This window comes from Aquila chrysaetos, chromosome 1 (genome assembly GCF_900496995.4).
Source record: "Aquila chrysaetos chrysaetos chromosome 1, bAquChr1.4, whole genome shotgun sequence".
In the NCBI taxonomy this organism is placed as follows: domain Eukaryota; kingdom Metazoa; phylum Chordata; class Aves; order Accipitriformes; family Accipitridae; genus Aquila; species Aquila chrysaetos.
The window spans coordinates 12,014,904-12,039,997 of NC_044004.1; the positions used below are offsets into that span (position 1 = coordinate 12,014,904).

At 39.4% G+C, this 25,094-nt stretch overlaps 1 protein-coding gene across 14 annotated transcripts in view; it reads left to right on the forward strand.

Annotated features, from left to right (window-relative positions):
- The window catches only part of ABLIM2 (actin binding LIM protein family member 2), a 145,531-nt gene that overhangs the window by 108,316 nt on the left and 12,121 nt on the right, over positions 1 to 25,094 (forward strand). For 5 of the 14 annotated variants that reach the window (XM_030014333.1, XM_030014270.1, XM_030014325.1 and 2 more), the window contains 8 exons: positions 4,910 to 5,011; positions 6,879 to 6,932; positions 11,315 to 11,367; positions 11,989 to 12,136; positions 17,876 to 17,934; positions 20,854 to 20,908; positions 22,278 to 22,342; positions 22,514 to 22,594. In XM_030014333.1, the coding sequence (XP_029870193.1) occupies positions 4,910 to 5,011; positions 6,879 to 6,932; positions 11,315 to 11,367; positions 11,989 to 12,136; positions 17,876 to 17,934; positions 20,854 to 20,908; positions 22,278 to 22,342; positions 22,514 to 22,594 (617 nt within the window). The remainder of the gene's footprint in view (positions 1 to 4,909; positions 5,012 to 6,878; positions 6,933 to 11,314; positions 11,368 to 11,988; positions 12,137 to 17,875; positions 17,935 to 20,853; positions 20,909 to 22,277; positions 22,343 to 22,513; positions 22,595 to 25,094) is intronic. The other 9 variants (XM_030014315.1, XM_030014381.1, XM_030014279.1 and 6 more) reach the window with 8 other exon arrangements.

Consider the following 25,094-nt stretch of genomic DNA (forward strand, 5'->3'; position numbering starts at 1 on the left):
AAGGCTATTTTTTATTAGCTAGTTAGTTAAATGTCAGAAAAAGAAGACATTCAGCTACCACATCTGTCTTCCCCTGAGTCTGTCCTCCCTTGTAACAATATGAACAGGGAGGAGACATGAATGGCAAACATTTTCAATGCCTGTTCCTTGACTCACATGTACTGTTTGGTTTAATGAAACAAAACTGTTCTTGCCATTGTAACCATTACAGAAAAGGAAGTGACCCTCTGCAGGAACCAGACTCGCAAACTCAAGTGAATAGCAGGCACTCATTGCCTTTGGAAAAATAACTAATGCATCTTCATTGGGCCCTTCCAGAAACAATTCTGCCCAAAGACAGCTGAATTTCACTGGTATAAACAGGAACAGAATCAAGCTTGAGTCTTCCAAATACAATCCCCAAGAGAAAACTTTGGAGGAAAAAGCTGATGAGATTAAACTGGGTTTTGCCATTTTAAAGTCTGCCTGCAAAGCCCCTTCCCGCACCCACAAGCAGGCACCCCCCGCCCGCCACGTTTCTTGGAAGGCTGGCACACACCCTGGTATTCTCTGAGGCACTGCTTGAACGGTTTTTTGATCTGCCCTCTAAATTTGGATGATATTATCCAACCTGATGTACTGAGTAAGGAAAACCTCTTTCGTGTGCTGCAGTGCACGATTTCACTGTATGGAAAGCTCTTATTTGAAAGCCCGCCTGCAGTTGCTTAGCAGCACTCCTGTTAAAATGAGTTTGTGTTCAGTGGTACCTGCTGTTGCTCAGAGCAGCAGCAATTACTTAGTGCTGCTGTTTGGAGGAAGAAATCATCAAGTGGCAGCTCCTTATGCCCAAACAATTATTAGTAGTGTGATCAAAATTATAATACTTTGCAATTCTGCAGCACTTTTTATCAAGGAGCTAAAATATTTTGCAAGCAGTAGCTTACAGTGCCTCACAGTGCTCCTGTGAGGCAGGCGAGTCTGTTTGTAATTTTCCTATATAGGTAATCTTGAGCCCTGCAGAGGTTGTATAGATTATCCACTGTTTTACACTGAGTTAACCTCTCAGCCCAAAAGGAGTCAGATTTGTGTGATCATCTTCAAGGTCTCTGAATTCTTTTCTCTGAGTTGCAGACTGTATTTTTTTCCTTATCTGGAGAAGCCTTTTGAGGGTGTCAATGTGCTATTTTTTTGTCTTCAAAGTGGTTAGTGTGGGAAGAGTAGGATTGTACCAACAGCTGCTTTGTATCCAGACCGAGGTTAATGTTGCCACTTCAGTTTTAGCAAGGTGAAATCAAACTAATTTAAAAAATTTTTATTAAATCCAAAAATAATACACTGCTTAATAATACTAGAAGTAATCTTTGTAAAACCAGCACTCCACAATCGTCATAAAAAATATTTCTTTAAGCTTCCAGGAGACAGAAATGTTACTACCCTAGGGAAATTAAAACAGAATCTTCTTTTTGACTTCACTGAGTTAGCATCATATTCTTCCTGAGAATGACATGGTTCATCATTTTTCCAGCAAAAAATATAATTACTGAGTTCCTGTCCTTTCTTCAGTATACTGTAGTCTAGCTCCCATGAAGTGCAAGAGGATGAGCTGTTCTTTATCATGCTGACAAATGATTTGGTTGTGCTCTTTTAAGGATTTTTGTCTTCAGAATAAATTCTGTGACAGCCTCACTTCAAAAAAGCTTCACAGTTCATGTCCTTGCGAATCATAGGGTGTGATATTCCAAGTACCTACGCTTGGTGTAACTCTCCCTCTTGAGGTGATGGGGTCAGTGAGCATACCGGCCGTGCTGAGTCCTGCTCAAAAATGCTTACTTAAAACGTGGTGGAAAGTATCTTGCCTTTTTAGTGCAGGAGCACAGCTTCCAAAGCCCATTTATTTGGCTTTGAAAGCTTGAAAATAATTAGTCATCAAACTTCAAAAAACTTTGCCTAGCTTAATGCACCATGTGTAGAGATATTAAAGGATCCAGTTTCGGGAGTAGGCTCTGACATCTCTCTCATGCGGCCAGTGGCATCTCTTTGTTGTTCACTCCCGAACTTAGACGGCTCTTACTGTAAGTTGTTATCAAATTTCTCATCCTCCCAGATAAGATAAAAGTTGACTAGGAAGGAGGTATAAACAGTATTTTACTTTTCCTGCCAATACCTTGGAAAGGCAGCATGGTCTGAGCTCTGGTCAGTTGGCTTCACACAAACAAGGTTAAAAGAGCAGCCTACCCTGTCAGCAGCCAAAAGACACAAGGAAGTTTTTGTGGTTGACACTCAAGTTCAAAGTAAACCTTTCCAGATTCTTTCCAAGTTAAACAAAATCCAGGGAAGAGTTCATGATTCTGGTTTTTTGCTCTGCACTGACCAGTAGAGCAGACCACAGCTTGCAGCTGCCTATGGCAGAAGACAAAACCAAAAGTTTGAGAAATCGTTCTCTCTGGTAGTTGTATTTTCTCTTGAGACCTTATTTGAAGTTCCTCTTAAGTGTATACCAGGCAAAACTTGAAAGAGACAAATTCCTGGCAAAGTCTCATTTTAGAGATTTTAATTATAGGCTAGATTAAATGACTGTCTGTAGTTCCTACACATGAACTTTCTGCATGGGTCTTCAGGTTGCTTTATTATTAAATATTTATTTTTGTATGCAAAATGTGAAATATACCTACTCTTGTGTTTGTCCAAATCAGTGGCAGAATTAAAGTTTGAATGTGCATCAGCTTGTACAAGTGGGCTGCAAGAAGAACCTTTTCCCTCATTTCATCCTTGATTCTTCCCTTTTAAGCAAGTTAGTGGTGATGGCTTTGCAAACTGATCCACACAGATGATCCTTGCATCGAGCAGTTTGCAGATTTGCTGTCCCCTGGTACTTGTGCTTGCATCCTGTTTTCTTACATGTTATTCCTCTTAATCAATGCTTCCTCCTGATTCGACTGACACTCTACCCTATCCCTGAAGAATGACTCTCTATGTGTATCAGCACAATATCAGCACCCTGGGGTCACTGCTCAGTGAAATGATTATTCATGCAGGTCATATATGAATGTATGTTTTTAATAATTTTTAAGTAAATGAGGAGTTAATACACTGTGAAAATCACTTGAAGACTTTCCTTTTCATTTTAAATTTAAAAATTCCAATATTAACATCACATTTGAATGAATGATATTACAAGATTTTTGAGGTTTTTGGACTTGTAAGGGACCTTACTTAAATAAGTGTCTACCACTACTCTTTGCATTCAAACTGGGAGTGACATTGAGGATTCTTCCATTTAGTAGGGATGGCCAAGCATCTGGGCAGCAAGCAGGAAAGAAAGAGGGAATTAATAAATGTGCAGCGAAAACCTGTCACCGCTTCTTTCCTTCCAAGAGCAAAGCGGGAATCAAGAAACTGAATAACCATCTGGTTCCTTGTTTGAGGACAACTCGAGGGCAAGCTCGTGGTGATGCACCAGAATTTTAGTAATTCCATAATTCTTCCCTTACTTTTTGGAAGGACCATAAGCTATTAGCACATGTGGTTGTAATATCAATTTCTCAACTGCTCAGATTACATTTTTTCAACAAGAAATCACTGTTATTGAGTGCACAGTGGTAACAGCTGAATAGTTCTTGAGTTTTAATGTTTCACCAACTGTGAAAATAACAGACACAAAATTTAGAACGGATTAGTTAGTGTATCGTCATGAGATACACAGCACGCTCTGCTGACTTCGTCTGGCCTGTTTCTGCTCCTGTTGAACTCAGTGGCACTACCCAGTTGACTTCAGTGGTGCATTGTCAAGGCTGACTTTGGTGACAGACCGATGACCATGCAGCCACTGCTTGTCAGCAGAGGCAGAGACCACCTCTGTGGGCAAGGCCTAGACAGCTACGGTAATCCAGTAGTTTTATGGTTATAAAACTTCCCCTACCTGAAGGCAGAACTCTGTTACAGATCTAGTGCTCTGAGCTCCTGCACTTTCCTTACCCCCAAAAAACTTGCTGTAATTTCATTGTTACTAGCCATTAAATATGTGCTCCATCCACACTAAAACAATAACAGCGAATTAACAACCATTTTATGTCAGGATAAATGTCATGTTTGGCTTCCAGTTGCTTAACAGTGCTGTAAATTAATAGGATTTTACAAGTCCCAAAAAAGTAGAGCTTTACTTTTTTGTTTGCCAAGCAGCACTATAATGCCATAGAGTGTGCTTCGGGGAAATAAGCTAAGAGGAAATGAACGGCACCTAATGATCATTTGACAAAACAAGTGGAAAAATGAATATGGATCAATCCTATGTATATCTTGAAATTGGTGAAGTGACTATGGCATTATAGATCCATGACTTGATAATCCAACCTTGTTTGCATAAATAAAAAGTGCTGTGGCATGTTACCTGTGGGAAGAGTTTGCAATTAAGAACCAAATTTCCACATCTGGTTTTGTCACTGATATATGCAGGAATATTTGACTTAACCATAACATCTGTTTTTTGGTCTAGTCCTGCTTTGAGATAATTGAAACACTACTGAACGATTTCATTACTGGTTTCACGGGCAGGCCATCAGCCATAGCATTAAACTTTTAAAAAACTTGATTGATAGAGTATTCAGTTAAGGCTATGCAAAACACATTACAAGATTGTGGATGTTCTTATCCTTGCATTTTCTTGATTGATTTCTTTTCTTGTTGTTAAAACAGAAGCTTTCGTTTCAAAGTGGGACAGTGTAATCTGATATTATCTATCAGATATTCATTATTGATGAGATGTTTGGAGACTAAGCCAATACACTGTGCTGAAAAATAATGGGTTTTACAAGAACCATATATTTAAACTGTTGGATTAACAAGTCATTCTGAACAAGCTTTTATGCTTGAAATACTCTACTTTGCTTTCCATTTTTTCTTTTATCTGCTTTCTTTGCTCTTCCCCTTGGAGGCAGTGAAAGTGGTCGGAGCACTCCAAGCTTATCCATGTACTCAGACAGCAAATCTTCACCTTCTGTCTATCAGCAGGCTCCTAGGCATTTCCATATTCCAGGTAGGCATTCACTGCTTAGCTTTTGATCTTCAATTGCTGGCACCTGTTTGTACTCTTCTGAATGTATTTTTTTTTTTTGCATTGATTTGTGAATTTTGAACTGCAAGAGAAGAAAATGTCTGATAAGTGAAAATCTGTTACCTGTTAAACTTTGTCTCAGAAATAAAGGAGTTAGTTAGAACGCTGTGTGCTTATGTATAATTAGAGGAGGCACACGGTGACAAGTGTTATTAAGCCTACAAAGATACAATTGTGTATAGTGCCATGGCTGCATAGGTCTGTTCAATTTGTGTGCAGGAGGGAAGGCTGAAGGGGTTTTTGGTTTTGTTTTTTTCCTTATCCATCTACTCTCTGAATTAAAGAGTCATATTAACATAGACTTTAAAAATACCTGGAAGACTTTAGAACTCTGGGAAGCTCACTGTGGCTGTGTCTTTGCATATGTACTATCCTGTTTGCAAGTTCACATTCAGTCAACAAGCACATTAAATTTATGTCCGCACTGTTTAGCTTTTTGACTACTAAGCACATCTACCTGCTCAGTGGAATAGTTTGTTTATTTGTGTTTAGCTTCTGGGGTTAATGTTTCTGTAAACACACTGTAATTAGGAATTGTATCTGCTCAGGTCTGCAGTACTAAGTAAATCTGATGTCTGTACAACATGATATGGGAACCCTGGACTGTGGCTCTGGGGACTTTCAAAAAATGCCTGGAAGGCCAAGCTAGCTATACAGTTGTTGTGGTTTAACCCCAGCCAGCAACTAAGCACCACGCAGCCACTGACTCACTTCCCCCCACCCAGTGGGATGGGGGGCGAGAATCAGGATAAAAGGTAAAACTCGTGGGTTGAGATAAGAACAGTTTAATAGAACAGAAAGGAAGAAAATAATAATGATGGTAACAATAATAAAATGACAATAATAATAATAATAATAATAATAATAATAATAGAATTGGAATATACAAAACAAGTGATGCACAATGCAATTGCTCACCACTCGCCGACTGATGCCCAGTTAGTTCCCGAGCAGCGATCCCCCCAGGCCAACTCCCCCCAGTTTATATACTGGGCATGACATCACATGGTATGGAATACCCCTTTGGCCAGTTTGGGTCAGCTGCCCTGGCTGTGTCCCCTCCCAACTTCTTGTGCCCCTCCAGCCTTCTCGCTGGCTGGGCATGAGAAGCTGAAAATTCCTTGACTTAGTCTAAACACTACTGAGCAACAACTGAAAACATCAGTGTGTTATCAACATTCTTCTCATACTGAATCCAAAACATAACACTGTACCAGCTACTAGAAAAAAAATTAACTCTACCCCAGCCAAAACCAGGACAACAATTCAAAATATAGAGAAACTATAGGATTTCCTATAAGAATATTGGGCATTTCCAGTATAAACATCTATATCTAAACATGTACACTTTCTTCATAATTAATAGAGAAAGTCCCTTTACAAGTGTGACTATTACAGTAGTCTGTTGTACACGTATAGGAATTTTATTTTAAGTAGTAACAAGTGTAGCCAGTTTCTCTTTGTTGTCTATGAAGTATACATTGGTAGTGCAGATGTAACCATCTACTTTTCAGCAAATGGATGCCATTCGAGGTGTTTTAAAGTGTTTTGAGGGACTTAGAGGGGATTGTGCTGCATACATAGGTATAGCCAATGTTTTAAATATATAAATATGATGGATAAAGCTTCATTCTCTTGTAATAACCAGTGAATGACAAAGCACTGAATGAATGCATTGTCTTTGCTGATGTGTTTGCATTTTTAGTGTTGTTGAGAGGAGACAAGAGCAGCGTGGTCTGAACTGCTTGCTTACTCTTTTATTCTTTCCTTTCTCTTTCCTCTTCCTCAGACACTGGCGTAAAAGATAACATCTATAGGAAACCTCCTATCTACAAACAGCATGGTACAGTCTGCTTTTCTCTGTTGCAGTTTTCTCTACCTGTCTTTGTAAAGAAATGCATATTGACTTCCAAAGTAGTTTGCTGTAGTCTTTGCATTTCATTATGTCTCTATAATCTCAAATAGAAAAGGAAAAAAAGTAACGTGAAAATTAAATAGCATTTTGTATAACATGCTGTCCAAGGATTCAGTAACTTCTTTAAAACTGGGATATTGATTTACCTTGGTAAGTCAGAGCTGATACTAACTTCAAAGCAGTTTTCTTATTTGTGGAATGATATAAAACATGTAAATGTTGAAGGTTGCTCTCCTGTGTTCAGACCATGCCTTGGGATATCTGTTTTTTGTAAACAGTTCTGACTTCTACATTGCTGGGGAAAAAATTATACATTGATAAGTGGTGTATATGAAATATCTACTTTTCATCTGCAAGTTCTTCAAGCTGTAAAATATCAAGAACAAGTGTAGTCACACCATGGCAGTGACGAACAAATTCAGTAGCTGATAACATCGGCAAGATGTGATTGGAAAACCTTTGGTAGACCCAGAAACAAGATTGCTGTCTGAGTTTCTAAACAACAGAAAGAAACATGTGATGTTTTATGCCACTGAGAATTGGACTTAAGACCCTAGTAAATATGAAAAATAGAAATACAAAGTCTGCATTCTTCTATTATTATTTTTGCTCTGTATTTCACTGATTAATATCAATGCAATTTCCATGTTGGTGTCAGTGCCTACTGTGTTCTCAGTGATGTTTGACAATGATCTTTGTTCGTGGTACAGGATTAGTAATAGGGAATTCATTTTTTTAAACTGAATCCTGCTATTAATCTTTGGAAACAAATGTGTGGGGATTCTACTGCAATAAGGGTGCCTAAAAAATGCAGAAGTACATTTCTGATTAAGAGAGTCATGACAGGGGTACTCCTGTGTTCAGAAGCAAAGGGCAAAAATAAAATACGTGCTATAAATCTGCCCCACACCAAAACCTTTACTTTAATCATGATTGCACCCCTCCTTGGGAACGAATGAGTGAATAAAATAAAGCTGAGAAGTGTTCATCACGTTGTGAGCTAAGGCACTTTGGGGATGAAAGCATGTATCTTCGGAGGTACGGGTGGGAGAACGAAGCTACACCACTCTGGGTGGCAAGGGAAGGTCGAGGCTGTGCCTGTGAGCAGTGTCTCTGTTGGAGCAGCTCCTCGCATCCTATTGCCTTCTGCGGCACCGTCCGCACAGAGACAGCTTCCCATGTTGTATGTGAGAGTGAGAAAGGTCTGTGTGTCTGTTCTCCCGTATGTTGGCTTTAGCTGATCGCTGATAACTTTCCCTGAATGAAAGGTTAGGGGATTGCAGATACATCGCTGCCTTCGTGGTCAGAACAAGGAAAACACATTTTACATTTTTTTCTTTTGTGGTAACAGGGGGCTTTAATTGATTTTAAAACACCCAGTTAACATCATTTTTAAAATGATGCTTTTATGTAGTTATCATTTTTATACTATCTCTCATGGAAAACGACAGTTATTTCTGTTTTGGATGAAGTTCTAGTTTGGATCTGGCACAGTAATAGGAGAAAGAAAATTGTCAACTGATGTCTCCCAACTGAGTGAGTCAGCCTGGTACTTCATGCTAAAGTAACTGTGCATTCAGATCATCCAGAATTGAGATAACCTCTGTGGGTTTTCTGGGTATGGTTTTAAGCAAAGTCATACTTGCTGATGTTTCAGTGCACTTTAGGTGTTGGTCTTTGGTAGACATTTTCTGCTCACAATATCCTAATCTTGGACAAACTAATGTTACCTCTCAGGCAAAAAGATAGTATCTGTTTGGTTTAGTGCTTGATTTAATGTAATCTGCCAACTTTATAGTCTGCCCAAGCTCTCTAATTCCTTCTTGTCCTTAGATATACAAATCATTTGAGGCAACTACTCAGGCTGAGCGAAAAAAGCTACTGACAAAGGAAGATGTTGTAGTGGTATTTGGAAAGATCATGAGCAAAGGCAAAGTTACAATCATCTGGTGTAAATCAGCATAGCTTCACTGATTTACACAAGCTGATGATATGGCTCTGTTGTCCTGTATCCTGGCTGTGTCATTTAATTGTATACATATTCTTGGTTTGCAAAGAGGATTCTAAGCAGCAGCTTTTTTTCTTCCAGGCCAGGCATTTTTATATCAGTTTTCCATCTGTCAGATATGCAGTCGAAGTCTGGATTATGTCAATTTTGCAGTGCTGTATGGAGTTGTTCCTTGTAATCACTGGAGTGAGCGGAGAATTAAATTACCAAGTCAGCAATCTCTATAGGTTAACAAGGATATATGTTTTAAACTTTCTTTTATAGATTATAGATGTTCTGAAAGGTTGTGTTGAAAATACATGCTCGTTGTTTTTCTACTGAAGAGCAAAACATAATTTACTCTAACTCAAAAAAACCAACACACTTTCTTTCCAATTAAAAAAAATTAAATAAATAAAATTTACCTTTTGTTCTGGAAGAACTCCCGGCTAAAGCATGAACACATGAGCAGCTGATGATTCAGCTCCTCAAGCTAACAGGACACTGAACTAATGCATGCTGAAAAGGAGCCAGAGAACATTCCTTCGTTGAAGAGACCAAGTTTGAACAAACAAGTACAAAAATGTTCTTTAAAACAAAAAGTGCAAGAAGCTCTTCCAAAACATTTGGCTTTAAAAGGTTTCAGTTACAGCAGTGCCCAACAGATTTGCTGTAGCTACAGCTTCTGTGTTTCTATTATAAACACCCAACTTCAGAATGAAAAAAAGGTGGTGGAAAAATGGGACATACAAGAGATTAGGCTGAGAGCTGGGGTCGGAAAGTGAAGAGTGCGGGAGCCTGCGTGGTCATTCTTTTGTGTGTGTTCATGTTTCAGAAATACTTGAACATCATTCAAAGTTTAAAAAAAAAAAAAAATTGAAGAGGTTTGCTTTTCAGCAATATCAGCACTGATCTGTGTGAAACATGCGGTTCACATTGGGGTTCACAGCAGAACCGAGTATCCCTTGTAGTGGTGAAGCTAACAGTCAGTACTGATGAAATTCAGGCCACTTGGATTTATTTGCCAATGATGTGTTGTATAAAGCCCTCTCAGGAACTTGGGAGGGGCAGGCCTTCATGGCCCTATTGATTTTAGTTGTACTCCTCTGCATCTCTTTGAAGTCAGATGCTTTCAAGATTCCACGGAACGTTTGAAATCTCTGAATAACGCTTTGGATTAAACCTGTTTTTTTCCTTTGAAAACATCAACATCTTGAAACAAAAACAATTTCCAAAAATGCATCAGATTCTCTATATGGATTTCTAATTTAGTGAGAGCAAGATCCATACATATAACCTGGAACAACTTGTTGACTGGTGATTTAGGGTATGCTCCCAAAATATCAGTGAACCAGATTTAAGTCCTTCTTGCGATGTAGGGATTTTATTCTTCATCTGTCATATATGGATATTTCTTTCTATTTATTTCTCAGAGAAGCAGCTTGCCATCTTGGGAAAATGCCTTCATTGGCATGCTATTAGCTAACTGTGAAAACCTTGAGTTTTTTCACTTTATGACCCAGCTTTGTTTTGCCACATGAAATTGAGGGAAAAAAACCTCTACAGTCACACATTTTCACCTCTAAAACAAAGATTTTTTCCTTACTGCAATTTGTCATTTTTTAAGTATCACCTCAACAAAACTAGTTACGGGCTGGATGTGAGCTGTGTGATGGCACCAGAAAGTGAGACAGCATAGCACTGAAAAGCTAATGGTGGTGGCCTTTTGCCCGTGTTGTTTAGATGCTGGGCAGATTCTCTGCAAACATGCTGGCGGGGGTAACTGAGAGGGCAGAGTTGTTCCCAACTTTCTGGGAGAGTTGCAGCACTTCTAACGGTGCAACTTAATCTCCTCTCCACCTCTGTCTCTGAGAAACTAATCTGAGCCTTAACTTTTGTATCGTCTTACTATTTTTATTATTAATACATGTTTTCTAGCTATATTGCATTGCATGGGGTTCTTGTGTCGCCCTTTTACTCAGGCATTGCAGACAACCCCCTTGTTATGATGACTTCTCATGCGCTTAAATTACGCTACATCTTGCATGACTCCAGTTTGTACCATTAAAACTGTCCCCAAAACAACATAGAGTGTTACAGAGGCAAGTAGGACTCAAATTTTGGGAATTTATCCGAAACGATGTGAAATTTGGCACAGAATCTTTCTGTAAGATCCTGAGGTGTAACTCAGTGTCTGGAACAATACTTGGGGACATAAAAGACAAGGAAAAACACATTTGATGGTTGGGAACTACCTAATGAATAGCTTTTAGGTTTTCAGATGTAATCTGTTCTAATTTTTAAAATCAACTTAATCTTCCAGCAGCAAGAAGATCAGAAGGGGAGGATGGAAGCTTGGATCAGGACAGTAAGAAGGTAATGATCAGAAAGAACAAAAGGGAGTAATTTATTGATCTTTCTTGAAGCAGCTGTTTTTTAAGACACGTTCATACATAAAGGTATTCTTTCATATAAGTGAAATAATCATTACTACTTTTAGGTCTTTTCAAGAAGATGCAGAAAAGCTTTAATCTCTCACCCAGACGGTTTAGAATCTACATTCTACAGTAAAAAAAGAAGTAGGGATATTGAGATTAAGAGTAATAAGTATAGATTTTCACTCAGTCTCAATATATACATTGGTGATACAGCTAAGCCTGCAGACTTTTACTTAGGGTGCATATTAACAGACAAGAAGAATGTTAACAGCAGATTAATTACTAGAAAATGACATAGTGCATCTTCTAAAGTGGAGCACAGTGGGCAGCTTAACTAACAGAGAAACTATCCTTAGCCCAGCTGAAAGTTAGAAGGTTTTGGTAGCTGTGATGTCTAAGTCATGATACAGTGAACTTTTATAATTTGATAAAGGCTGGTACAATTTGCAGTGAGCATAAACATACCATCAGTTCACAAGACTTCCTAGACAGGTGAAGTAGGAGAACTGCATTCAGATGTTAAATCCTGAGTCTTGTAACAGGCTTTTACTCTCTCCAGCTAAAGACCAGTTGGCTTATTCTGAAAGGGGATATGGACACCAGAACTAATTCTCCGGATTCGGACACGCGATCCCTGTCTCTTACTGCCGGAACCGACAGAGAGAACTTCCCGCGGGCGCCGGAGGGCACGACTGCCGGCTACTCCCGTGAGTACTGCATCCCCTGGCCCGCCGGCGCTCTCGAGTAGGAATGTGGCAAAGGAAGGTGGCCCTGCCGCAGCCTCGTCCACATAGCTCTCTAGCTGGCTTTATGCTTCATTTCTCTGTCGCGATTATACCTGTTTGTCGGTTTGGTTTGCTATGGCTTGTAAGCATTCAGTGCCTTCAGACTTCGATAGTGCAACTATTTATAGTTTCATATTGGTGAAGGAAGCAGCATTGCTTGTATAAAGAAACTATGTTGTCTCTTTGGAGAGCAGAGGTTCCTTGCCACAAACCTGCCCCTCATTAATACATAAAAGTGCCTATTTATTATATGCTATTTTCAATAGACAAGATGGTAGTATCAGGCAGATTGTTGACTTGTGGTAATTATTCCTTGATACAAACTATGTATTTTGAATATTGGTAGAGCCATTTCTTCGGTATTGTGATAATGAGCATAAAGAACACTTTGCTCTAAAGATTAACTTACAGTAGGCATTTTTTGTTACCGCTCACAGTTGTACCTGTACGTTCACAGAAATGTTCCAGGTGGAATAATGGGGTAATTTTTTTTATTGGTCTGAAGACCATATGCCCATGCTAGCTGTCAGTACCAAAAGTGTGTTCTACACATTTCTTACTCCACGTTTCAGCAAGTCAGGAGGTGAAGGAAATGGTCATCAGAATCAGGTCTGAATTTTACTTTCAGATTACATAAATGACAAAAAATAGGTTAAATGAATTTTAACAGATAACTGGGCCATTCCTCTCCCTGGCTCTTCCACTTTACACCATACTGCAGTAGCCGGTCATCTGGGGTAAACAAGTTGGGGAAGCAGTTTTCCAAAAGAATGCATCCAATGCAAGGCATGTCTGGCAGCAGGGCTAGGATGTCAGTCTTGTGGGCATTTTGGTAAAGTGATAGCTGGCTCCATCAACTTACATTAAGGAAATTATGGCTTAGCTATGCAAGGAAGAGGAAAAACAGATGCTACAAAGTCTGTCACAAGACTGTAACAAGATAAAGAAGAAGAGTTATTTTGGATCATTAGTCTCACTGGTCTAACTTGAAGAGATTTAATTCCTTAGTCCTTACCAGACATCGCATACACATGCGCAAGGTGTATTGTAGGATTCCCTGTGCAGGGGAAACCAAGCCTGACCACCTCACACACCTAACTTCAATAAGTCATTGCCCAGAAATAAACACCTAAACCTTTCATGGTAATGCACACGGTGGGTATGTTCGGAAGCTTTCTGGAGTTGATCTGATGCTTTTCTGTGTAGGTATTGAGAGAAGAGTCCTTGCCTGCAAATTTTAAGTAGGGAGAAGTATGTAGCACACCCAGAACTGTGTTATACAGGAACAACATACGGTGTCATTTTTTTTTCATGAGAATATTGCTATACCTGTCACTCTTCTGTACCAGCATTTCTTTTATATTTTTTTTTATTATCTTGGGAATGTGGAGCTATTAAAACTAGAAATGCAAAAGATGGTTCACAGCTCTGTCAGGGTCAATATCACCTCTGTACCAATGCAGTATAGGTTATGTAGTTCATTTTCCATTGCTTTTTGTCAGCGTTTCTCTGTCCCTTGTGAAAGTTGGCCCTGCTACCCAATTAGCAGCTACACAGAATTGACATTGAGGAAGTTTTATTTTCCTGACATTGACACTTCTTTTTTCTTCCTTTCTTTATGATTTTATTCAGCCACCTGACTGTTTTAATACCCATGGACATCCTAAGTAATTCCTTCTCTATTCAGTGTTTCCCTGTTTAGTTCTGAATATTTGTAGTCTGTCACGTGCCCCATTGGCCATGGAAGAGTAGGTTCTCTGCCTCTTGCACTTATGGTTAAGAACTCTGACATTCAGCCCCATCTCTGTGGCATAGTCAGTGAGTATCAGAGAAAATAAACTTTTTGGGTATAGGTTTGGTGCCAAGTGGTTACATGCAGAGTGGAGGGGGTTAGCAGGCATCAGACTGCGAATCTCTGGTGATGTGTCCAAACATACTGTGCAAAGAGCCCTGCCATCATCTGTCCAGCCTCTGAGCAAACCAGAGAAGGGTTATTCTGCTCTAGAAGATATTTAGCCACCTTATGTTGGCTATATGCCCAGAAGAATACGTCTAACAACAAAGCACATCAGTATGAGGCTTGTGTAATTAGCAGACATCTAGAGTGGAGCTTGCATCTTCCTTATATCCATGTATGTGAGTGTGTCTTGTTTCTGTATATGTTGATGTTTAATCATTTACCATAATTCATTATTTTAAGTGTCACATATTTAGGAAAGCAGACATCTAGCGAGCTGTGTAACCCTTGCTGTTCATGTGTCTCTGATGTGCTGAGAAGCAACCTCAGAATATCCAGGTTAGAGTGAATGTCATACTGGAAAAAGCAGGAGACGTATCTGTGCAGAGAGTAGCTGATGTTCAGATAGTGCCTAATTAGAGAGAAAGATTGCTTTATCTTGGCCAGTTACTGCAGAAAATTTACTGTAGCAGTACAACTGCAGTTGGATGTGATAATGGGCAGTATGTGTTTGTTGGCTTTTAGTGGTATATTTTTCCTTTACATTAAAAAGAAAGAAGCAAAATAAAAAGTGTTTAACGTTTTAACTAAGCCCATGGGAAACAGAAGCTAAGTGAAATAGAGTTCCCACTGGAGTTAGTGGGTGTTGCTAGCTTGTTTTGGGCTATTTTGGCTTTATATGCCTCTTGGATTTTTTCCAGCTGGCCACACGATGTCGCTTGTGCCCGCGAATGTGGCTCAGTCCTGGCAGCCTGGGCGGCAGCTCCTCAACTGCTGCCTGCTCAAGTGAATTGTGTTTGTTTTCAAACTGGTCTTTGCTTTAGTGCATTTTTCTTTGGTAACTGAGTAGTAGTATTTGGCGATAGAATAAAACTGTCTCACCCATCTTCTCTGTAGCCAAGAGGCCAAGAAACTGATGTTCAACACCAGCATCTTTTTTCCAGGCAGGAGCAGAGACAATAGTTTTGTTGCAGATACATTCATTCTATCTCACAGGTATGATACTCTTCACCCTCTGGTGTCACTACCTTTCAGATAACAGACGATGATAAGTTTCTAGTTTCCAAACTGGGAATAGCTAAGTGATCCATCTAATTCAGTATTCATCACTACGTCCCTGTACCAGACATGGAAACCCCCTGCGGGGCTGAAAACAAAAGTTCAGCTCGTAGTTTGTACCACTTCTCAGGTGGTGGTTGATTATGTTTCTAAAACATCTCTTGCTTTTATAGATCATCTTCATTTTACTAGCTTAAATAAGTCAGATTTATCAAGCCTTCTTTCCTGCGATGAGCTTTCATTGCTCCAGTTACCCTGTAGGCTACTGGTCTGGTGTAGTTAATTTAACCCACTTGAACACTGATGAACAAGAACAGCACAAACGATTCATCCAGGATCTCCTGTCACTGCCTGAAAATACTATTACTTCCATATCTTCTGTGTATCAGGACAGTCATTTCCAACTTCTGCTTTTTTTTACACTTACATTAGTAACTCAAGGTCATCCTGTGATTGAGCTGTATATCTAAGACTGTCTCCTTCCCCATCATTTCCGAATTATGAGCTCTCAGCTTAAACAGTAGAACTTTGGGGTATTTATTAGTCCCCAAGTGCATGACTTTTCCCATGAATTATTAAATTTTATTGCATTTCTATTTCTCTAATGTTCAAGGTTATCCCAGTTCTTTATAATATCCCAATCCTCCTCTATATTGGCAGTGCTTTATAACTTTGTGTAGACAGCAAAGTTTATTAGCCCGTTACTATTTTTGGTGTCCAGATTATTAGTGAAAACACGAGGCAATTTCAGCTCAACACTGGCCCATGCTGACAGTTGTCTCTATCAGCTCTGCTCAGTTCTCACTACCCATTTCTTACATTTCATTATTTCCTTACTGACTCTGTAATTCCTCTGATAAACTCCATCTTCTCCACATTTGCATTTAATTCCATGTGCAGCCAAATACCAAACACTGTAATGATATCACATTAGAAGAGATCCAATAAAATTGATGTTGTGCAGAAGTCATTTCTCTTAGCAAAGAAAGCTACCAAGCAAGTCTGGCACTGTGTCTTTAATTTATGTCAAACCAATTAAAATCTATATAAATATAATTGATTTTCTGTTTATTTTGATGTTTTTGTTCAGTCTTTCCTTAAAGTTTTCTGTTGGAAGCAAACTGGTAGCTCCTCGTTATCTTTTTCCCCTCTTAAATATAAAAACTATAGTTGCTGTTCTCCAATGGTAAGAGGTATTGGACTTCCAATTCGATGTGAGCTTATCGCTCCCTAAGTACATTAAGTGCTTTGAATTATGTTTCCATCATGACTGTGATTCATTGGTGTACCCTTATTCTGTTAGCTTTCCCTCCTTGCTAAGTGTTCCACCTTTTGTTCTTAAAAACAGAGGTGAAATACTCCTTCAGCACTGGAGCCCTACCTAGGTTACCTTTCACCTCTGCTGTGTACTGATACAGCGTAACTCCCAGTGATCCCATTTCTTCTTGCCTTGTTCTCTTTTTATTTGGATAGCTGGAGAACCTTTTGCTATTTGTTTTAATATCATTTTCAGTGTTTAACTCAGCTTGACTTCTGGCAGTTCTCACTTTATCTGAGCACATCGTGAGCTCTTTGCTGATCCATCTTTTGTTTTTTCTTTCTGTATGCTTATTCCTAATCATCTCCTTGGGGTATTTATTAATCCAGTGGGTCTGGATTCCCATCCTGCATTCCCCTTTGGACACAGATTGCTAACATTTTTGACAGAAGTGTTACACATTCAGTTCTTTGAGCTAACTGACTTACAGAAGTCTTTGCATCAGTTTATCAAAGTTTCCTGTACTGGAATCAGCAATGTTTATTACACACGTGTTTGTTAATCTTCTGTTTAATTTAAACTAATTCAGCTTGTCACTTCTATACAGCATTATTTTTACTAACCAAAAACTAATCTGAAACACATTTTTGTCCTTTCCCTGACAAACTTCCAAACTTTCTTATTAGGGTGTCAATATTAAAAGTAAGGCTCTTCAGTTGTTTCATAGTGACTGCATACAGTTTCATCACCATATTACATCCAGTTTGTTCATGGCAACACCACTTTGCCAATTTTGTCTATCTTAAAACTTTATTTCTCTTGAGTGTTTATACTCACTGGTTTACTTTAACCATTACCATAACTTCATTTATGCTTTTTTCCACTTGAAGCAGTAGAATAAGCTTTAAAGAAAGCAAAAGAAAATTTTGTGGGTTTTTTTAAATGGTAGGACACCAACCCTTTTTTAAGAAACAAAAACAAAACCAGACCACATACAACATGATCAGAAGTGATGTAACTCTAAAATGATGGTACCTTTAATCCCATTTTCAAGTCATGGAGGGCAGAGATTTCACAAGCTCTCAAATCTGCTTTGCATCATGTAGCTGCATAAGGCTTCCATAACATGAGTCCCACAACTCTCTTCATGTCAGGCCCGGTAGGTAAGTGCATCCTGCCATGCTGTTATTTATTGACATTGTTACACATGTTCATGTACATGAAATATGGAGAAAAGGTGAGCATTGCTCAGTTATATTTCATCCCATTAATAGAATGTACATATTGATCTTGTAATTGCTGTTTCTGGATGTTTTCTGGAATTCTGTGTTTTAGCAGGCTGTAAAGGATTTACAAAAAATATAGCTGTATGTTATGTCTTTTACAGGATTTCCATATTCTAAATCTGCTTCTCTACCTGGCTATGGAAAGAATGGTTTACATCAGGTAGGTATACATTTAAATGCATTCTCCAGGCAATAGTGTATCATAAATAAGCAGCTTAGTAACTAGTTGAAAATCTACAAAGTAATAACACTTCAAAGGTGTTTTGGCTGCCAGCCCTGTCTGACAGATTCATACCCTATGTGGGTTACAGTTTGTCTGTCTGCAAGAGTAAGACAGACTGAGGCTTCTGCTTTTAATTGTGTGCATCGTAAGCATTAGGAATCTTGATTCTCCTCCCAGAACAAATGAAGGTCCAAAATGTACAGGCTGCACATATTAATAGATCACAGTATAGCTTGAATTAATGATAGAGGGGTTAGGCCTATAATTAGGCAAGTAATGATTTTAGAGCAAAGGTGGAGCAGCCCACATCCATTGCATTTCTTGAACCATCTGTTCTGTTTTTTTCCAGTATGCATGTGTGTGTATATATATGTTGTCGTGGTTTAACCCCAGCCAGCAACTAAGTACCACGCAGCCATTCACTCACTTCCCCCCACCCAGTTGAATGGGGGAGAGAATTGGAAGGAAGAAGGTAAAACTCGTGGGTTGAGATAAGAACAGTTTAATAGAACAGAAAAGAAGAAACTAATAATGATAGTAACAATAATAACATGACAATAATAATGAAAGGATTGGAATATACAAAACAAGTGATGCACAATGCAATTGCTCACCACTCGCCGACTGATGCCCAGTTAGTTCCTGAGCAGCGATCCCCCTCTGGCCAACTCCCCCCAGTTTATATACTGGGCATGACATCACATGGTGCTGAATATTCCTTTGGCCAGTTTGGGTCAGCTGTCCTGGCTGTGTCCCCTCCCAGCTTCTTGTGCCCCTCCAGCCTTCTTGCTGGCTGGGCATGAGAAGCTGAAAATTCCTTGACTTAGTCTAAACACTACTTAGCAACAACTGAAAACATCAGTGTGTTATCAACATTCTGCTCATACTGAATCCAAAACATAACACTGTACCAGCTACTAGAAAGAAAATTAAGTCTATCCCAGCCAAAACCAGGACATATGTGTATACACACACAGTCATCGTACTTTTAAGGTGGGGAGGAAGCAATACAGAGAGAATGGAAGGCAGCAATCTAGAAAAAAAAATGCATAACAAAATTATGATCAGGTTTTCTAATCCTTTTTTATAATTTTTATAAGTCTTTAGGAAAAAGGCATCTTTGACACTGTGGTCTCTTTCTCTCTGGCATCTAGCATTACGGGTTCTCAGTTCACAGCTTACATCTTTAGGTACAAACCCATTATGGTTAATAGTCATAAGCTGGCAATACATAGATGCATGTGCACTTAACATTTTGAAGATTGATTTGTGTCTAAATTACATGGTCAAGACCTCATGCAAATTCCCTCCTTTCTCCAAAGGAAGATGTGAAAGCTACTGAAGTATATGAGCAGGATTAAACTTCCCCAGTGATAAGGTCATTGGAAGGAGCTACAAGAAATCAACTGTCAGAGAGTAGCTAAATAAATTTTTCAATAGCTACTGAAATGTTCATCCCTTTGAGTTAATATTACGAGACTAATTGTGCCTGCGTTGCTTCAGTACCTGACTGCTTGAATTCCTCTCTCAAGGAACCAGTGGCACTGCAACTTGATCGAAGGAGATTTAGGAATTTGAAAGGGTCTAGATAAACCCGTCCCCACCTATGAGTCAACAGCTTTTTTCTGACTTTTCAGAATAACTGTTACCAGTAACCTGAAGCGAGCAAGGGACCGACTTGCGCCCAACCGCTGTGCTGGTGAGGCACCAAAGCCATCAGAAAGCTTCACCCAGAGGAGGCCAAAGCAAACTCCATCAGCCGTGGAGTTGGCAGCTCTTGTAGGCTGAAGCCATGCAATGTGATAGGAAGGCAGCAGATGGCAGCATTTGTCCCGCCTAAAGGGTCCAACCTCCCAGCTGAAAACTGTAGGAAAGTTGAAAAGGTTGCTCATGGTCAAATCCTTGAGGCCAAAATTCTTCCCAGAATGCTTGTCCTCTGTTTGGATTGCAGGTTCATACCAGCTTTTGCGGTTTGTTATTTTTAATCAGCCGTGCCAATGCTGCGTAACAAAATAAACCAAACAAAACAATAAGCAGCCTTGCAGGTTATTGTGAGCATAGCTGTGCACACTGATGATACCCTAACAGGCAAAAATGAGACTCGGGGAAAAAAAAAAAATCATATAGTTGTGCTTTTCTGATCTCCTGTAATGTTTTTCATCATAGCATTTGCCAGCAAAGGAAAAAGACAGCGGGTCAAACAAAGCTATGGCACATGCGCACAGTTCTCCCTGGTCTTAGTGGCATCAGCAGTGTGAAGCAGAAAGCAGAATGAGACAAGTTTCAGTGCAGCATAAGTGATTTGTGATGGCGGCAGTAAGACGTCTGCATCACAGGGAAAGGCATGTGACAATTTCAGTCTTACCTTACTGCCAGCTCTTCAAATGGGGGTGGCTGGTGGCTTTCTGACACCTTTCTGACTTATTGAAAGCTGGAAGGAATCAGAGCTCGAAAATGTCCAAAGAGCTTAGGGGTGAGGTGGGTTGATAGGACACTGCAGTTGCGTCTCTGAGTGACATCCAAGCTCCAGCTTTCGCTGGTCTGTGGGAGTTCGCAGCGTAGACAGCAAACAGCACCTGCAGTGCCTCTGAGGACCCAGGCACGCACTTGACACTTCATCTTCTTCTACGGGCACAGCTCCATCTCTATGGTTGTAGATCAGTGGGTGTTGTGAGTGCTCGGGATGCTGCTTTGAGCCATTAGGTCAAGTTCGAATGAGATTTTATTCTTTCTCTCTCTCAAGGATCTGTATTTTGATTGCATGGTACCAGCTGGTTTTCTTTTTTCTCTTGATAATGTGCAGAGTGGTTTTCTGGTGTATTTTGCTGCTACATTGCTTCTTTCTTTCTTTTTCAGCCTGAAAATATGGGCCAATATGAAACGGACCAGGAGGCGAGCTGGGGGATGAAAGGTACATTGCAATATCATTTCCACTCCGCTTCATGTTTTCTTCCTTTGAGGTTGCTGGTTAACATATTGTCATGAAGGTTACTGTTCTGAGATCTTCTCATAGTTCATGTAATAATGACTAGGCAGAGACCCAGCTCAGTATCACGTATGTCACAGAGAATCTTCTTTTTATCTAACTGAACAGAAAGGCCTGACTGAAGTCCTGCATCATAAAGTGGTGCAACCAGTCTAAGTCAATCCCAGTATCCTCAGTATGCGGCAACAGCCTCTGTGGTGGTGGTGCTCATATCAAAGAGAGGAGAAAATTTAAGATACTCACTCCTTCAAGACATATCTAATTAAAAAAAAAAAATGTCCATTGTGCCTCTTGTTTGTGCTACAGTGTGGTTAAAATGTACGGAATTCAAAGAGCAGAATTTATTTGCATTCATTTTTTTTATTACAGTTTTAGTGGACTCTGAACTTAATATGGAACTTGGGTTGGAATTTTCAAAAGAGCTGAGCAATTTAGGAACATGCATCTACTCATGGGGAAGAGTAGGATTTTGTTTCCAAGACACACAATATTGTTTTAAAAATCTTACTCTAATGCTTCACTTCATGCCTCTGTGTTGATACAAATCTTTGTCTCTATGTTTGAATAGTTTAAAGAACAGATTTTGAAAAGTAGACTTATCTCTGATTTCATTTCAGACCATAAAAAGGTCTATGAAAACATACTGGCCATCCTGGTTGCATTTAATCATTGTTGTGAATAGATGACCTTGTGGTAGTCATATCATATATAGTCATATACTGTCTTAACTAGAATACTCTTGTGTTAGTTTAGATCCAGGAGTCGTTCTCCCCACACCCCCAAATCATCTTTTCTTCACTGTTGTTATTCCCACTGCAGTCAGCCGAAGTGCAGGATGTTGGCATCTTAGAATACTGTATTAAATCAATGGTTTTCATATATGTTCCCAAACTGACATGCCTGTAATAATCCATATATTTTAACTATTTTCAGTAAAGAACAATAAGGGCAGGACTTTTGGATGACAGACTGACTTAACTCTGCACAAAAGCCTCCTGTAAAAAGAAATTCCCTATTTTGCCAGACATACTCACTGTGTAACCCAATGGCATCGGGAGATGGATTTTCTGTAATAAGGCTTTGATTTCAAGGACTATTGCTTCGGTAATAGACAGTGTTATAGGCATTCAGAGCATGGGGGTCAAATGCTTACTACGCATGCAGTTACTCAACAACTATTGAGAAGAGAGAAATGTAGTAGCATAACGAATTGCTGATGTACCTAAATGTTCATTGTGGTGACTCCAAAAGCCTATAAATTCTAAACTATGAACCTGTTCTCATTCTCTTGCAGAATACAAGGTAAGAAGGGCTTTTCCAACACTGGAAGAACAATCAGATTCAGCACTTCCTAGCAAGGTTACATGTGTTCCTTTTTTATTTTATTTTGTTAATTTTTGTCCCAGTGAAATATTTGTCAAATCAGGATGCAAGTATGTACCATTTAAATTAGTAAGTTCCCCACACTGTCATTTCCACACATCAGAATCAGATTTGGCTGGAGTTCATTTGCTCTTGTCTTTTTAACAGATTTATCCTTATGAAACACTTATTGTAACAAACCGAGTTCGTGTGAAATTGCCTAAGGATGTGGACAGGACCAGGCTGGAGGTAGGAATGATATTTGCTTGATGGCTTTGCAAGTCTTTGTCCTGTTTGTTTACCACCTTAGATATTCGTGTGCCTAAGTAACGGCAATGAAAGAAGAGAGAAGAGAGGAATAACATTATATATTACATTTTATTTCAGAACACTAGTATGTAGGCAATTTAACTAAAAAAGAATAGCCAAAAACCTGGCAAATGTTTGACCAAATGGTGTTTTACAAAGATACTGATGAAAGTCATTAGTTTTGGATGATTATACAGGATACTGAAAGTTGGAACAGGGCGGGTAGAAACTTGGTTTCTTAATGCCTATAAAAAAAACCCTCCTAGAATAACCTGAGTATTCTAAAAAAGCTCCATTTATCCTGCAAATACAGGGACCTATGTTTCTGGTCCATCGTCTTATTCAGCCTCTCCTTTGGCTGTGTGATCCATGATCACTGTGCTACAGATTTGCTGTAGCATCCACCTCTCTCAAAGAGTAGTAATACAAGCTGGAGAAATGCAGATATAATTTATCATAAAGGAAAGCTTCGTTTCCAAAGGCCAAATCCTGAAGTTGATGTTCAGGCAAAATTCATGAGGTTGATTTTTTTGACTGAGTAATGACAGGACTGAATAAAGACTCACCTGAATTATTCAACTGATGTATTTTTGTGTGAATTACTATTAAGAAGAAGAGATAGATCAATAAAAATTATGGGATAACAATTTTGGAATTTTGGCAAGATTTATATTTAAATAAATTTAGTGTATTTTTAACTTGATAATGTGACAAGAAAAGAAGAAACTTTAATCTTAAAGCACAAAAAATAAGAACTTCATAAAGTAGCAGAAAGTTCCTCCTTAAAGATCAATTTTCAAAAAAAAATTAATTTACCAAATTCTTATACATGTAGTATATTTTGGAAATGGTGTTATGTTGTTAAATACTTCAGTGTGCTTGTTGCTGGATTACCCAGCAAGTGGTATTGATTTGACTATAAGGAAAAAAGAGCCTCAAACGTGTGCTGTTTTAAGCCTGGGGTATAGCAAGGCATGACAGCAATAATAAAAAGCATAGTAAGTCCAGAAAAAGGACCAGGGAGTTGGAGGGATGCTCATCTGGATACATCCTATAAGGGATTCTTTTATATATATACATATATATGTGTGTGTGTGTATATTAAAGAATAGAGTCTTTGTTTAAACACGTCAGACTGGTCTGAATAGCAAACGCAGCTCCAAATTGCTTTTTTAAGACAACGTACAGTTTGCTTTGGATGGATCGTGCCTGTCCTGGCTGCCATTATCCGTAACTCATACACTGTCCTCAGCTGGGATCGCTGTTTGTTTAACATTGGAGTTGCTCAGTCTGCCTCGCACCAGGTGCAGCCCAGTGCCTGATGGCTCAAGGAGCCCAACCACTTCAAAGATCTCACAGAGGTTTGCAAAAAAGAACAATAAACAAGTTCTTCTTCAAACCTGCACCAGAAAAGCGATAAGGGGACCAGGCTGATCCTGCTGATTGCTACACTATGTTAAACATGTGTGTCTGCAGGAAGGACTCCTTTGTAGACCATCTTACATTTATTAGGGATTGGTAGTTTTTTAAACAATTAAATTAGCGGCGTTTTAATAGGATTATAGCTACTGGAAGAACAGAGGCAGCAGCTCATCTACACATTCAAACCATATGCAGAGCTGAGTGACAGGCACAAACTGTTGCTTTCCCTGCCGGCCTCTTCCCCTCCTCCCCGTCCCTTCCTTCTGCAGTACAGGATTGCTGGAAATAAGTGGCTTTGCATAAAAAAGCAGTTTATCATTATTTCCTCTTGTGGCAGAAGAAGAAGTAGTTTGTAACTTAGTCACTGACTTGGGCATTCGGCAGATTTCAGGCTTGGGCAAGACCCAGGACTCAGGACGCCCAAGACTACGTGGGTTTATAGGTTTGCACAGGAGCAGCCCGGGATTAGACACACAGACACACACATACACCCCCCATCTGTTAGTAGAGGACCCACTTAGCATACCTTGGTATCTTCAAGCTTTTGGGGGCAACACTAGGGATACTGGAAGCAAGTACTAAGGTTAGATTTCACCTTTTCTTGAGCTCCATTTCACATTCGCTAGATGGTGTGATTCGATGCTCACAGATATCTAGGAGGCAAATGCTCTCTCCGAGCAGAATTGGTTGCCAGCTGATCTTCTGTTTTCATCCTGCGTAGCCAATGTCACTTGTGAAAGGGCTGGATTGTGCCTACAGAAATGGTGAAGGTGATAGCACTGCTAAGCCCATGTATTATCCAAACTGTAGAGTGATTTATCTGGGAAAATCTTTTAAGAAAACATCCATGTTCTAATACTCTAGTTTTATTCTGATCAGTGTTGTGGGCTGAAGCCTCACCATGCTCTCGCTGCCGCAAATCAGAACAAGCTCCTGGGTGTGATGGCTGTGGACAGCGTACAGGTGGTGTCAGTGAAAGGAGACCTAGAACTGTTGCGTTTTATATCAACTATCAAAC